Source organism: Buteo buteo, chromosome 9 (assembly GCF_964188355.1).
Source record: "Buteo buteo chromosome 9, bButBut1.hap1.1, whole genome shotgun sequence".
Lineage (NCBI taxonomy): Eukaryota > Metazoa > Chordata > Aves > Accipitriformes > Accipitridae > Buteo > Buteo buteo.
In genome coordinates, this window is record NC_134179.1 from 43,014,674 (window position 1) to 43,030,722 (window position 16,049).

The following is a 16,049-nucleotide window of genomic DNA, read 5'->3' on the forward strand; positions in this document are numbered from 1 at the left end:
TTCCCCGAGCAGGTCATCATTACTGGGGTGAGGCTGAAATTCAAAAAGCCCAGTGCCAAACCCCGGGAACAGCAGGCTCCTAGCCCAGGGCCTCTCCCCTGGCCCATATAGTCCACGGCCGGGCACAGCTATTGCTGCCTCCATAAGTGCCAAAATCCTGCACAGAGCAGAGCCCCCCTCGGGGTTTTCCTGGCTGGCTGAAGGAGGGTCAGACTTTTGCTCGGCTCCTGCGGCGAGGGAAGGCGGATCACCCGGCTGAGAGGGCAAAGCAAATCCAAATGACATCACTCAGGAGGTGCTGCTGCTCCCTCTGATTAAATTGGACAGCAAAACAAGCCTCTCGGTTGCTTTCCCTACCACAGCAATCAGCTATAAATCAAGGAGGGATTAGGGGCATCTTCCGCAGCTGCCCGTCTCCCCGGCCCAATTTAGCCACCACCCCGGACCATCATGTGGGTGCTGACACCAGCCCGGCGGCATCGCTCTGCCGAGCGGCACCGCAGCTCCCGCGCTTGCTGCATGGGCACGTAGGGCAAGAGAAGGGATCAGCAGTTAAATTGCAGGATTAATGTTTTCTGAAGGCTCTTCTGGGTACTGATTTCTGACCCAGAAGCTGCTGGGGAGTGAGGACAGAGTTAAGGTGACGTTATTTTAGAATCGGATGGATGTGCGTATGGATGGATGATGGCTGAGGGGGAGGCAGCAACACTCAAGGGCAATTTGATTCCCACTGCAGGCGAAATCTGACCCAGCTCCGAGTTTGCAGTTAGCAAAACATGTTGGTGGGGTTTGGTTTTTTTTTGCTAAATTACTTGCTATATTATAGAGAGAACTGGAAAGCAATCACTGCAAATGACACCCACCCAGCCCCATCATCCAGCCCCCTCAGCTCCCCAAATCCACGCTAGCAATCATGAGATGATAGCAGACAGCAAATTTCCCAGCAGTTTGCAGCGGCTGCTCCCTCCTCCTGAAAAACCCCCATAACCCGGCTGGCGATGGCTCAGCCTCTGTCTTGAGCAGCATTTCAGCAAGAAAGAGGCTGGGGGGGAGCTCTGAGCACAGGGCTGAGCTGGTGACATCCCCCGTTCCCATCACTCGTAGCCCTCCAGCAGCTCCAAAACAGCAGGATTAGACCTACCCGGTCATGCCAAGCCTGAGCCGTTGTGATACAACATGACCTGAACCAGTCTGACTTAACCACCTGAAAATACAAGTATAACTGCATTTTCTATATCTGTGTATAAGCAAAACTTAAATACGTATATAATGTGTGCATATATGTGTATGTACAAATATAATGGCTCAGACTCCAACCAGCACCAAGACCTCGTAGCTCTCACACCAGGACTAACAGCATCTCGCAGGATCCTGTTCCACCCAGTGGCTTGCAACCGTCCCTGCAGCCCAATTAAGCAAGCGCTGGCTGGAGAAATGAGGCTGTGCAGCATCTCCACAGCAGAGAAGATGCTCTCATCTGTCGTAAATAATTTTTTGTCCATTTATTTCTGTTACCAAAATACTAGCTCTCGGACCCCGATGCAAACTAGGGATGGGTTCTCCTCCTGTGCTCTGTTGCAATCTGGCTAGACTTCAGCTGATGGTTTAGGATGTCTCAGTGTAACCCTTGAGCCCCATTTTGTGGGATGTTGAACCTCGATGACTTCTTCTGCAGTTCTTCAAACAGTTGGGAGAGGAGGGTGAGAGCAAGAGCATCTCCCACCAGAGCCTGCCCACCGCCTGGAGAGGAGCTGAAAGGAGACCCCATCACCCGCTCTGCCCCACAGGTTTTGGGGATGCATGGGACAAGTGGTACAGGGCTATGAAAGATCCTGAGCTGATGAATTAAATGCCTGGCTTTAGCCCTCGTTTGCATTATCCTCATTAACCATTCTGACGGAGGTGAGCACCGCTTCCCGCCTGCAGCGTGGCCTTTTCCAGGGCACAAGCTCAGCTCTGGGGAGAGATTGGGGCAAACCAGACCCTGAACACGAAGCTGGGGGGATCGTTCAGAGAGGACTGAGCTCCTTTGAAGCAGCACTTCATAAATCCCAGTCTTCAAAAGGGCTCTGCAGTGTTTGCCCTTGCAGGCCTGCCTAAAAACAGACACGCTTTTCCCGTGGGTATCGCAGCAGGTTTATCAGCCATCGTGTTGCTATTTTCTTGCCAGGCACCCAGAGCCATTCGCGTTTAGGTTTTCAGTGATCATTTAGCAAGCAGCCCCCATGCAGCCCACCCGGTGCAGGTGCTGGAGGGGGAGACGTCCCCCCTTTTGTGCCTGGAGGGGGGGGCGGCTGGTGGCTTCGCCCGTGCCGGGAGCTGATGACAATGGGCAATTGTCAAGTTGGGGCCCCTCTCGTTTGAGTTTTCTTCCTTTTATAGTAAGTAGCAGTTGCTCCAGCAGCTGGCCTGCCCCTCCGGGGTGAGGACAGGGCTCTGTATATAAGGGAAGGAGCAGACTTTGCCTTTCATCCCTCCGTTCGGTTGCTTCGCTGGGCGGCAGGACTCATTCCTGCACCTTTGCACAAACCCAGTGCGATGCCGCTCAAGAAACCCGACCCGAAGAAGGAAGCAGCCAGACTGGGTCCAGCCCCAGAGCCACCCAGAGAGCCTGCCTTCGATCCCAAGAGTGTGAAGGTGAGTGAGGAGTGAAGACGTCACCGTCTTTCTTCGCGCCTGTCATCTGCCAGGCACGGGCGATGCAATGCGCCACGCGAACGGCGTTAGCCAGGCTGAGAGCCAGGGTTGGGAGGGGAAAATCATCGGATTGCATTGATGCAGTGGGCTGGGAGTGATGTTCTCCTCACTGGGGGAATGTTTCGATTTTGCCCCATCCAGCCCTGCACAGCACTGGCCCAGGGAAACTGCTTTGCACTCGCACTGGGACGCTGCTGCCCAGAGCTCTGGCTGCAGAGTCAAACACCCCACAGCCCCCGGCTGAGACACTGTGTCAGGGCCCTGGCAGCATGAAAAAACTTTTCTGCCATCCACTGTCTCCATCCTAAAGTATTTTGCCACCTGCATTGTCTTCTCCACGTGAAAGCATCTTTTATCCAAGTGTCTACAACAGGAGCTCACTTTTTCTGCGATTCCCTGGGATATAGTTACATTTTTAAGCCAGAGCTGTTAATAGCAGGCTCAGCACGGGCACTATTTAATCACTTGAACTAGAGCTCAAGCCTTGAAATAACATCCTTTCCACCAAAAACAGCCGTGACTGTGGTCCGAGCATCCCCACTGCCTGCCCACCCCTTGCCTGCTGCACTGCTTCTGGCTGCGCTTCCCGCAGGGATCTTGGCTCTGCAGCAAGGGCAGGAGCGCTCCCGGGCATGGCACAGCCGGACTCGGCATGGATACAGCCCCCCTATCCCGAGCAGCCTGCGGAGCCTGGGGAGGGAGATGTTCAAATGCAGGGGAGAGCCCTTTCGTTACCCCAGCAGTAACACAGCCCTCATTCCTGGCTCTGTTCTCTTCTCCCAACAGATTGAATTCACTGCAGAGCAGATCGAAGGTAAGTGCAGACTACACCTTCTCCCAGAGATGGCATTAGAAATGGGGAGTCATTTTTCCAGGTAGTTTTTCACAGCTGACATGAAAGCCGAGGCCCCACACATCAAATCTGCTCCTGGGGGAAAGCCCAGCAGGGTCTAGGTACCCCATTCCCCCCAATACGCCGCTCATCCTCCACGGTGGCCTCATAAGGATTCCTAGCAGGTAGAATGGACATATGAAATCAGAAAGTCATGTCCCCAACCAGCATCGGGCCGGTAAAGAGATGGGGAAGAGCTCTGGTGGGAAGGGAAGAGGCATGAGCTGGAGACGGGAGCAATGCTGGAGGTGAGTGGGAGCCAGTGCAGGGATTTATCTGGGACTGCAACACAGGGCTGTCGGGAGCAATGAATGGATCCTGGCTCCTTGCTCTGCTCTGGGAGTCCCAGAGAAGAGGATAATCCCAGCTTCAGAGCCTGGCAGGGAAAAGGTATTTTTCCATTCATGGTGAGAGATGCAGCCTGGTTCAAAGTCTGGGATTCGCGTGGGAGGAGCAGCCTCTGGCGATGCAGGGACAGCCCCATGCCGAGGGGCTGAGCCAGGATTAGGATTTCTCATCTCTCCACGGCCAGTTTTAATGCCTGTGTACAGACTAGGGAAAGGACAAGGTCTGAGGGCAGATCCTGGTGGGAAACCTGGGAGGAGAAGACCTAGTATCCTGCAGGCTCGACCCCCAAACCAGCTTTTGAAAGGAGAAAAGAGAGCCAGTGGAAATGACAGCAAGTTAAAATGTGACGTTATGTGGATTTAACCTGCAGCACATCCCAGAGCATGGGATGTGCTCCTGTGGCACCAGATAGTCAGGGGTGGATATCACTGAGCACTCTCATAGCGCTGCCTCTTGACCCAGCGACTCGCAGGTGGTGATGTCCCTCCCTGGATCCCTCCAGAGCCAGATGGAGGGATTTCACCTGCGGAGATGGAGCCATTGTGAGGTCAAGCAGGATAACAGCAGCACCACAACAGTGTTGGGGGGGGACCGTGGACAGGACTACAAGGACACGGCATGAACACTGTGGGGACAGGTCCATGGGATGGTGAGGTTCAGCAGAGGATGTAAAGATGCCAAATAGAAAATGGAGCAAATCCAAAGCCCTCGGCAAGGATTCCCACCAAACCCAAAGAAATGCCTACCAGACCATGACATCTCCATCGCCGCGTGGAGACCGCGATCGTCTCCTCCCACCCGACAGCAGGAGGAGCAGAGGCTCTGCTTTGAGTGAACTGTTGCTGGACATCATGAAGAAGATGGACCAGAACATGGAATTCATTAGTGCCATGGACAAGAAACTCACAGCTCTAAGTGCTCGCGTGGACAGGCGGGAAAGACCTGTCTTGGGCCAGTCAACTGCTCAGGTGGACTCGCTGGCCTGGAGGCAGCAGGATGAAATCCAGAAGTGTGTGGAGCATCTGCTGCAGGAAAACCACCATCTCGCTGCCTGCAGGGAGCAGCAGAAGAGGCAGGTGCCAGCCACCAGCCTCGGGGTCCTTGGCTTCCCTGCAGAGGAGGAGGGTAAGGACTTGGCGGGGGGGTATTTCCTGGAGGACTGGTTTCCCACATTTTGTACCTCGACACCAGTGAGGAGCCTGTTGTAGTGGAGAAGATCTTCTGGGTTGAAACAAGAGGCAGAGACCAGGCTCTGACCAGCAGAGGTGCATAGTTGTCCATGTAGCCAACATTGGGATTAAAGAGAGAATCCAGCAGCAGGTCAGGAAGCTGAAAAGCGTCATACACAGAAGGAAAGCAAACCTTAATTGTTCCTAATTTAGGACTCCTTCCTCCAGGTAAAACGTAACACTCAGTGGCATGATAATTTATGGGGATGAGCTTGGAAATGAATCTCCCGTGTCCTTCCATGCAGGGCTGGCATGACATGTGGGCTGCAAGGCTGGGGTGGACATGGTCACCCTTGCCCAAACACAAGCAACGCTGTGCTGTGTCTGCCTGGCTGGGGCTGGGGGGATGCCAACAGACCAGATAGGGTGTTGCAGGGCTCATGGGGGTGCAGTGAAAGGGTCATGGGGTCCCCAGGAAATCCGAGTCGAAAAGGGGAAGAGCAAAGGGGATGTTCTGCAGCAGAGACAGCAGCCTGCACCTGCAGCCGGTGCTGCCAGCGCAAGGTGGTGCAGGAATCCCAGCAGGTCATCCAGCCAGCTCCGCGTGGGTAGGAGAACCTGCTCAAGAAGCTGAGCGACTCGTTGAAGGAGTCTGGCAAGCTTCAGCAGCTCATTGCTCAAGCTAGCACAGGGCTGCCTGCCCTGGGCAGCAGTGACGGGTGGAGAGGGCACCCGCCATGCACGTGTCCATCCCTTCCCTGCCTGCCAGGCAGGACTTGCTTCAGTGGGGTGGGAAATGGGGTCAGCATGGCAAGGGACATCTGAGCTTTTCTTCCCCGCAGAGTTCAAAGAAGCCTTCAGCCTGTTTGACCGCACGCCCACGGGAGCCATGCAGATCACCTACGCGCAGTGCGGGGATGTCCTACGGGCGCTTGGTCACAACCCCACCAACGCAGAGGTCCTGAAAGTGCTGGGCAAGCCCAAACCAGAAGGTGACAGCAAACTGGGGCAGCAGGGACAGGGTAGGACAAGCAATCCCTGTGCTCCCTGGCAGCAAGTGAAGGATTATATCCCCTGTAGGAAAAGCCCTGCAAGATGAAGGAATTGTGAAGGAAATGACACAGAGAGGTTTCATTCCTGCAAAATGCCTTCACTCCCCCTCCCTGTACCATGGCTGACATAAGGGATAGGCTGTCCTCAGCTGGGGATGGTGGCAAGTGATGCTTAGCAGACCGTATCCTGAGCTGGTGCAAACTGGTGTAACATGACCAGTCCCAGTGCAGCCACATTGCCCTAGTGACAGAGGACCTACCTGCTGGTTTTAATTTTTGGCTGATATCAGCAGTCTGTGTGCAGTCCCCAGTTGTTAATACTTTATTCCTCATATGGATGTTCCCATCTCAAGTATAATATACTAATAGTCACACCACTTTTGGGGGTTTCTCCCCTGAACTCAGATGGAAATGAGACCAGGAAGGTTAGGTAGGAGGTCCTCAGAGGCTGACTTCAGCCCAATGAAGTTGATGTCTGAGCCCATCTCCTTGTCCCCTTCCAGAAATGAACACAAAGATGCTGGAGTTTGAGACCTTCCTCCCCATCCTGCAGCACTTCACCCGCAACAAGGAGCAGGGCACCTTCGAGGACTTTGTGGAAGGGCTGCGTGTCTTTGACAAGGAGGGCAACGGCATGGTGATGGGGGCTGAGCTGCGCCATGTGCTGGTCACACTGGGTACGGACTGGACCTGGGGATGGGAGCAGGACACAGGTCACCCCCTAAGCTCTTTCTGGCCAAATGGCTTGGGTTAGTTTGCAGGTCTCACACATCAGAGAGATCCTTTGTATTCTGCTGCTCGTAGGCTTTAGTAGGAGTGAATGGCTCCCGAATAGGTGGCCTTTTCCATCTTATGCCACAGCTTTATGCACCATCCAGGTGAGATGGAGAGTCCATAAAATCATTATCAATTTCCTGGGCATTGTCTGATAATTGGCCATTACCAATTATCAGACAACCATCACAGCTTGGTCCTCTCTCCACTACCTCCCACCAGCATTCCCCAGTCTGTAGTGGCGCACAGCTCCTTTTTAATCCCCTTTTCCTTCCTCTGGTGGCTTTGGCTCTCTGGAAGAAGGACAGGAGGGTCCTGGTGGGCTGAGAACCTTTCCTCTCACCTCTCCATCCTCCTCCTCCAGGGGAGAAGATGACAGAAAGCGAGGTGGAGCAGCTCATGGCAGGGCAAGAAGATGCCAATGGCTGTATCAACTATGAAGGTAGGAGCAAGAGATGTTCATCAGGGCCATCCCAGACTTGGTCATCTTGTCTTAGGGTGCAACTGTGTCCTCTGTGAGGACATTGGTGATCACTGAGAAGGAGGTGTGGACCATCCTCCAAAGCCTCTCAGAGGACAGCTGTAAGACATGTCAGCTGGGGTGGGAACAAGGCGGTTGTGCCAGTGGTTTCCAGTAAAAGCAGGTGAAGACAGCATGTTTCCAAGGGTTTCAGGACTGTTTTATCCCCAGTTTTGGCACTGGTTTGTTGTAAGCTATCAAAAATAAACAAAGCCAGCATCTTTCACAGCAGAGGCTAATTGGGAACATTTGGAGATCCAGATCGCTAGCGGCTCCAAGAGGGTGAAAATCTGGCATAGGGAGTGGTTAAATCTGGGAATGCCTAAAATTGGAAAGCATTGAGGAAAAGATGGTACCCATTACCCTTGGCCTCAGAAAACTGGCTTGTGTCCAAGAGGGGTTTGGTATCACTCTAAGCAGGTTTGGGATGGCATGGGAAAGGTAGGAACAGAAGGAGAAATCTCAGTCCTGGCAGAGCACATCCCCTTCATCCCTGGGGTGCCCCAGGCTGGGGGTACACCCCGCTGCCTCTCTGCTTGCCCCACCACAGTTCACAGCATGCTTTAACCTCTCATGCTCTCATTTCCTCCTCAGCTTTTGTCAAGCACATCATGTCTGGCTGAAAGAAGAAAGAGCAGGTGAGTTTATCAGGGTCTCCCGCTGCTTCCTCTGAAATTGGAAATCCTGCATATAACAGCCAGGGGCAGAAGAACCAAAACCTAAACCCCGCAAGCAACCCTGCAGTGGACTAATGCCACAGGAATAATCCCAGCTCTGAAAGCATAAAAAGCTGCGTTCATGATAACGAACTTCATTTGTAACTCGTTCCATTTAAAATTTATCAGGACAGCATCAACCCCATGACTGTCAGTTGTGGTCTGGTTAATTGTGTCGATTCTCTGCTCTGAAAGAAAGAGGATGGTGTGGTTTATGGTGATACATTTTCTAACCCACCAGGAGCTAAGGTGGTCATCAAACAGTAGCCGACAGAAATAAATTTTTTAAAACCTGCAGCCGTGAATGACTTGATGCTAAGAAAATACTAACTACTTAGTGAGGAAATTTCTGAACTAAGAAATATCAACATTCCCATTAACATTAGAAAGAATATGGAAAATGGGCCATTGATGCTTGTTAAGCTTGTTTGCATTCCTCTAAGTCTGCCTGAGGAAAACAGAGAAACAGGTTTCTTTTAGGGCGAACTATCCCTCTGAAATCTATTAAATTTAAAAGAAAATCCAAATTACTAAGAGCTCGCCCCTATCTACCCTGCCAGTTTCTTATGGTTTTGCTATCTCACTTACTTTTCTTAAACATTTCTCCTCTCCTCAGCTGTGTGAAAGGCAGCAGGAAAAAAAAAAAAAAAAAAGAAAAAAAAGGGACCTTCAGATACTGCTAAATACACAAACATTTAAAAATCTCTTCCCCCCCCTCTACAAATCTCTTTAAACATCAGAAGGTTAAAAGGAGATAGACATAAGTCTGAACTTTGAATGTTCAGCACCCTTTTTATCTTGCTTTTAATCCATTTTTCTCTGGTTCCTGTTCATCAGCTCAGCAATGTAGGTGGATAGGTGGCAAACACTGCCAGGGAGATTTAATTCTACACAAAACTATTTGCGTGTAACACTGCTTTTTTAATGGTGTGGAATTACAGCTATTGACATTTTGGGTTCATCTGAGAAGGAGCACTCTTGTCTCAAAGATTCATTGCATTAAGCCCTCTCATGCTTGTCTCCCAGGCTCTCGGAAATGTTTGAACCCACCTGAGCCCCATGAACAGCGAGATTCCTCCATCCACCCTTCCTCCCTGGATGTCGCACACCTGCAGAGATGTTTCACATGAGCCACCATCAAGAGTTGTCCTCCACATATGTGTGCCTAAGCCTGGGTATACAATGAGATATCTGTAACGTGGTTTTTAACCTTAAGTTATTCTTTTCAGGTTTTTCTTGTGACATTTTTCTCATTAAATTTCATTCCTTTCTCCCTTTAACAGTATCTGTGCTTTGGCTTTGGACTACTCATTGAAGCAGTAGATGGAGGAGACCCCTCGGTCTCCACCAGCTATCAGAGCTAGCAGGATCATCCCACAGAGAGGGGAAAAAGGCAGGTTTTATGACCGCTAGATGTAAGGGAGGAGTTCAGACTCGGGGCTGAGGGTCTTTGTTCATCACCCCACCCTCAGCATGGGGCCAGGAGCTGGGCTGCACTCTGGCCACTTCTTCCTGATGGAGGTAGGTACGCCTGGAGCAAAGTGGGCATGAGGGACAGGTTGCATCAAAGACACCTCATGTTCTTGGAAGTTTTTTACCTCCTCTCTGCCCTAAAGCCAGCCCTTTTTCAGACCTGTAGCCCATCCACCCTACCCATGAGCGTTCCCTCCAGCTCCAGGCTGAACTGCACCATGGAGCAAAGAGGGACCTGCTTGGCCCTGCCACTGTCCCTGTCATAGGAGAGACCAGCAGGCACCTCTCCATCAACGTGCTGCCTGTTCCAGCCAGAAAAGGCCAGAGGCCCTTTAAATAAACAAAAATGTCAGAGAAAACATTAAAAACATTCTTTTTTCTAGATCATTGACAGGTCCAGAAGTCTAGTTTTGAAGGTTGATTTCCAGGAAGTTGAATCCTGATGAATCAGCAAGGGGGAAGGAAAATGGGGAAGTGATGGGTATTTCTGGGCCAGGTCCCACCTCCACCCTCATGGCACGGGATGGCGGGTCCCTGGGGTGCAGGTCGTGTCCTGCCTGGGATGGAGCCCAGCCAGGACAGGGCTCCCTGGATGGTTCCTCTCCAGGCAGACAGCGTGTTAGCAGCCAGAAGCTGTCTGGGGGTTGTGCAATGCAAGCTGGTGGCTCTCTCCCTCTTCCTACCTGCAAAAAAAATCATCATAGCATCACTAGAAGTGGTGAATAATTCATGACAGATAACGCCGTCCTCCCATCAGCAGAACACCTGGGAGCAGAAAACACTTTTCTTTGATTTGTTCCTTATTCCAACGTCCTCACTCCGTGACTTTGACTAGAAACTGAAGGCGTTTTGCTCCGATGTGGTTGACTTCAGCTGCCACTTGCTCGTTTCTGTGCAGTGACTGAGTAACAGCTGCTTTCAATTCCCACTGCTTGATTCAAATGCTCATAAAAAGCAACATAAGCTGTTTATAGATGTAAGATTAGATTTTAGCTTCTGTCTGTGGTATTTCCACAGCTTCCATTAGGGAGAATCTGGGCATCTCGCCTCTTTAATGTACTATCTGTGTTTTAACCTGTTAAAGGACCATGGTGACAGGGTGAGAAAGGATGCTGCTTGCTGCACACTCACTCCAGGGTCACGTTTGCCCTTGCCACCACCGTGGCATTGACTCCTGCAGAGGAACGTGCTGTTGCAGAGAGGAACCGAGCAGAGGAGAGGCGGGGGACCTGCCTGAACTTGCAGAGGAAATCCATAGCAGAGACTGGGGGCCCTCCTAGCTGTGATATTCCTGCCCCGGCAAGCCAAGAGGCTGCACTCTCGCTCCTATATAAGACTACATGCCTTGTATATGAGCCTCCAGCTTCTGTGCAGACAGGAATGACACTGTAAATTAAAACCAAAGAGATTCCTGCAAAGAGACAGACAGAAAGAGAGCAGTGGAAAATGACAGAGAGAAGTAGAAAAAAACATGAGGACTGTGAAATCCAGCCTTTGAAGCACCCTCGGGTTAACAGCCAGCCATGCTTTACTTTGGGGACCTGTTCTGTCTCTTTAGGATAAAGCAGAGATGACTTGTACCAAAGCAGGTTGGAATGATGCACTCAAACAGGTGCAGTATATACCTCCATGCCCTGCCTCCTCCTCTGGAAAAGGTGAGATCCCAAGGAGACAGTGGTTTTACTCCCACAAACATTCATAAAAAGCATCTGTGGACACCAGTGAGTGACCCCACACACAGACCTGCACTTCAGGACTGGAGCAGTCTCTATAAATCGATATGTCCCAAGACAATAGTCAACACTCTGTCCTTTTATAGTTTGGATGCTTTACTTGAAGTCCAGGGGACCCTGAGGAGAGGTAAAAATAACCCCCCACTCTAAGGAGAGCCTACGGCTGTATCTCCTCAGGCTGTGATAAAGCAGAGACTCATACCAAAGATGGTCTGGATGTCAGGAGACTTAGCGCTGTGCCCTGTGAAATGGAAGAGACAGATGGAGCCAGCTTTCATCCTGAGGAGTTATCAGCAGCACACGGCAGGGCAGCAAGATCAGGATGAGGATGATAAGTACGGACTATGCTCCTTGAAAGGCTCCCTCAGACCCACATATGGACACGTCACCATCATCACCGTTGGTGTGTGAGGCCAACGGCCTTTAGGGAAGGCAGACACTTCACTGTATCATGTTGTTCGCACCCTTCGTGTTCGGCAAAATGACTAGGGTCGACCTGATAGCAAGCCAGGTATCCATCCTGGGGGAAAGCACTGCTCTGTGACCCATTTTGTTATTTGTCTCAGGTCAGGGACTGAAGAAAGCTTTGCCTTTCCATGCCAACCTGCTCACACCCTGAAAGCAAACACCTGCAGATTTACTGGAGTGATAACAAATTTGTAAATACGTTTTTCAGAAACCCAGAGAAAGACATATAAAGAGAGTGGGGAAGCAGGCAGGCCAAGCCCTCTTGCTCTACATGCAACTTTTCAACATATGCACCAGGCACGCAGCTTTTATTCTCACGTAAAGATGCAGCCCCCTGCTCTCACATGTGCTCAGCAGCATATCAGGCAATGCCAGGATCCGTCTTTCAGGCAGCTGAGTGCAAGTGCGAAAGGTACTGGAAAGAGCAGGTTATAGAGTCTGTGTGCGTATGTGTGCGTGCATGTGTTGGGGGTGGTGGTACGTGGTGGTTGTATTACAGGAAGCCTGCAGAGGGGTTTGGAGAAGGAAGGGCTCTGGCAGTTGCAGGTGGCTATTGATAGGTCAGTATTTTTAATAAATTGAAATTTAGTTGTGCATCTTTATTCCATCCTTTTGGGAAAGGAAGAGAGCGCTCCCTGCGCCAGGAGATGCAGCGCCTTCAGATTCAAATTGTAAATTACCCACCTTGCCCCAGCACCCCAATCTGCCCATTTTACTCCCGGCTACCTTGGCTGCACCCACCTGGGGAGAGCTGCCAGCACGGTACCCCCCTCAGGACTGCCCTGCCAATGACGGGGACAGCACCCGGGCTGTGCTGGCCCCTGACACTGGGAGCAGAGACAAGGAAACCACCGGCCAAAGCCCAGCACCAGCAGGCCTCTGGTTATGGCGGGAAGGAGACCACGGGCTAGCACCGTGAGGGATGCCGGGGGGGGGCTCCCAACAGGCCCCCACAGCACCCAAGACACCCCAGAACCCCGTTTTTTTGGTACAAAGTGCAAGTTTCTAGCCCTTGCGTGGGTGCAAAGGCTCTTTGAGGGACGAGCCGCAGGCCCCGCAGGGGGGGTTCCACCGTCCCCCCTCACGCCGGGTGCCAGCGCTGAGGGCCTGAGGCGGCCGCCGCCCTCCCCGCCCTGAGGGACAGAACCGCGCGCCTCCGTATTCCTCCCCCCTTCCCCGCCCCAGCCGGCCTGTGTGGGCAGCGTGCTGCCCCGGCTTCTGTACCGGTGCTCAGGGGCACCGGGGTCGACGGCAGACCCGAGCGGGCCGCTGCCTTTCCCCGCCGCCGCCGCCGGGCCCGCTCCGCTCGGCTATCTCCGTCCCCGCTCGGGCGGCTCCGTCAGCCGAGGCTCTTCCGCCTGGCCGACAAGAGGGGGCTTTCCCAGCTTGTTTTCCGTCGGCGTTCGGCTCTTTCCGCCTGAGGCTTCGGGTATTTCCGGCAGACGGTTCGGGTGTTTCCGCCACCAGCTTCGGGCGGACTCGGCGGCTTGGCCGGCCTCGTTCCTTCCCTCCCCGCCGCCTGCCCCGGTAACGGTCGCTGGGAGTTTAAATGAGCAGGGGCCGGGCCGCGCCGCGCCGTCGCCGGGACACGCACTGAGGCGGGGCCGGGGCCGCCCCGCTCCGGGCTCGGCGACGAGGAGGAGGCGGCGGAGGCCGGGGAAAGCAGGATGACGGTGCTGCAGGAACCCGTCCAGGTACCGACCCCTGGGCGGCACGGGCTCGGGCTCGCCGCCGCGCTCAGGCCCCAAGGCCCGGCCCGGCCTGGCTTGGCCTGGCCTGGCGGGGGGAGACGGACCCGCCGCACCCCCCGCTCTCCGGGGAAGGCCTCCCCGCCGCCGGGCCTTCTCTCTGTGGCGGGGGGGGGCCCTGCTCCGCTCGGGCCGCTCCCGGGGTGTGTGTGTGGGGCTGCGGGCCCCGGGTGCCCCCTCCGCCGGTGGGAACGGGCCCGGCCCGCAGGGCGCTCGGGCCGTTCTCCTCCGCCCTCTGGGCTTGGGAGCCTGTGGGGCTTCAGGGCTTCCTCACTCCTTCGTGCTTCCCCTCTCCATCCTCTGCGCCTCTGGGACGAGCTGCCCTCGCCCTTTTGCCCCTTTCGGGCCCCCGCCCTGGGGGCAGCCGGCCTCCCCCGCAGGACGTGTGGGTCTCCCGCTGCACCGCAGCTGAGTCGGCTTCCAGAAAAGGCCCTTTCGGCTCCCCCTCGTAGATCCCCTGGGAGACCTGTTGATACCTCTCTCTTCATCTCGCTTACCTTTCTGCATTTGCTGCTATTTCGTTTTTAAACGCTCACGGCGTGCTCGGCTCTGTACGTGTCCTGCAAATGAAGGACGTTCCTCCTTCCCGAGGCATTAGTACCTTCAGACTGATAGGGGACCTAGCAGAGAAAATAACGTAAATTTTGGTTTTCTACCGTATTTTAGTCTCACTGTAGTTATCCTGGTGGGCTTCCTGCTCTTGTTCTCAGTCTTCCCATCCAAAAGGCACGATTCACAGAATTAAGAGTTGCTTCTTCTTTCCACCTTTTCTCTATGCCCGTTACTCCAACTATTCTATAATCTTTATTAATGAGTCGTCTCATTCATGTTCCCATTCTTTTTTTTTTTTATTTTTAGCTTTTTAACAGAGTGGGGGTTTTTCTAGTTATGCTAGGAACCTCTTGCTGTAAGTGTCATGGCAGTACATAATTGTGTTCTGTAATGAACATAGTGAAAATTCTTGCTTTTGGCTCTCTCCTCTCCTTTTAATGAAAAGGTGGGAGGGGAAGAAAGACTTCTACCGTGGAAGACCACCATGCTGGCTTGACCCTGTCTGTGCAAAATGGTGACAGTGGTGGTGCTCTTATAGACCAGGGGTTTGTATCCTTGATGCCACTGTTCTGCTCGTCCAGTCTGAGAGCAAGGGTCAATGTGGTGCTGGAAATGCTTTTGGCCACTGGTCCCTTTTCTGCAGTGCTCGTACTTACGCCATTGCTGTTACCCTTGGAGCTGGACTGGTCTTTTGCACCAGTTGGGTATTCTAGGAAAACATGGGATTACAATAGAAAAGGAAGCAAGAATGCATTGCAGAGTGAATGGCAGGAAACAATATTTAATGTTTCCGGTGCTGTGCTAATTAGACTAATCAAGTGGAAAATATTTGCTATTCTGAGAGTTCCCTGATAGAAATGTGCGGCCTTGTTTTCCTTTTTCAGAAACGTAAAGACCTCTCTAATGTCATTCTCCATTCTGAAGCTCTAATCAGCTTGGATGTTTTGATGAGGCTTTGCTACATTGAATATATCTAGTTAGATTCTGCCTGCTTTCAAATGCCAAATAATTCCTTTATCAGTGGTTCTGCTGCTGTTAGCTTTGCTGCTATTCCTTGCTTACAGCAACACTGGTAAGTTCGGGATTTGTTATTTGTTGTGGCCTTGGTCATATTGTTGCTTTTAATGGTAAGCAAGCCACCAGTGCACCATCCAAAACGAGGTCAACGCTGGAGTTCTGCCTGGATCTGCTGTTGTAGCTGTAGTCCTCTTTGTGCCATGGCTATGAGCAGTGGTGTAGAGATTGGACTGCTGTACTACAGGACCTTTCCAAACCAGCTCATGCTTGTTTTCTCACTAGTGTAACGCGTTCAGTGAGTGGTCTCCATTTTGCAGTACGCATCTGGGTGAAGTTGATTGCTTTTCTGAATTCCCATTTTAGTTGGAGTCCATGTACTTAGCTCTGTTTTTCTGATTATTTTTTTAACGATATGGTTGGAAAAGCTTACACTACTTCTCATTTTTGTCATTGCAGAGATTTTTTTCCTGTCTATTTGTCTGTGTTCTTTCAACCTTTCAGATGTCTACAGGGCTTAGCATTCCAGGAAAAAAAACTGTCATCTTTGCAGTTGTGATATACAAAGCATGATAGATAAAGAACAGTGTCTCTGGGTGTATGTTGCCTTATAAATGTTGGGTTTTAATTACATGAAATTAATGTCCCAAAAGTCATCCTATTCACTGTTTAGATTTTTACTAACTTTTAAAATTCCTTAAGATGAACAAAAGTGCCAGAGTTTACATACACAACGGGCCTCTGCTGTACTTCCTGATGTGGTCAATTTTAAAATTTTTCAGCTCAAACGTAAAGCCTTGTATCCCATGTGCTGAGAAGCAGGCTGGCTACCTTCCAAATATTTCTGAAAAACATCTTGGAAAAGAACACTTTCCTTGGAAATTAGCTGTTAA

At 52.0% G+C, this 16,049-nt stretch overlaps 2 protein-coding genes across 7 annotated transcripts in view; both read left to right on the top strand.

The window, feature by feature from the left end:
- The first annotated feature begins 1,556 nt into the window (after positions 1-1,556).
- Positions 1,557-9,536, top strand: LOC142035061 (myosin light chain, embryonic). The gene is made up of 7 exons (XM_075036884.1): positions 1,557-2,637; positions 3,484-3,511; positions 5,949-6,098; positions 6,662-6,835; positions 7,297-7,374; positions 8,047-8,090; positions 9,195-9,536. Exons 1-6 carry the CDS (start codon positions 2,539-2,541, stop codon positions 8,073-8,075), a joined length of 558 nt encoding a protein of 185 aa, XP_074892985.1. The 5' UTR covers positions 1,557-2,538; the 3' UTR covers positions 8,076-8,090; positions 9,195-9,536.
- A 3,773-nt stretch (positions 9,537-13,309) lies between these two features.
- CDC27 (cell division cycle 27) overlaps positions 13,310-16,049 on the top strand; it is a 33,511-nt gene continuing 30,771 nt past the window's right edge. For 2 of the 6 annotated variants that reach the window (XM_075036281.1, XM_075036282.1), the window contains exon 1: positions 13,310-13,536. In XM_075036281.1, coding sequence (XP_074892382.1) covers positions 13,510-13,536 — 27 coding nt within the window. In that variant the 5' untranslated portion in view covers positions 13,310-13,509. The remainder of the gene's footprint in view (positions 13,537-16,049) is intronic. The other 4 variants (XM_075036276.1, XM_075036277.1, XM_075036278.1 and 1 more) reach the window with 2 other exon arrangements.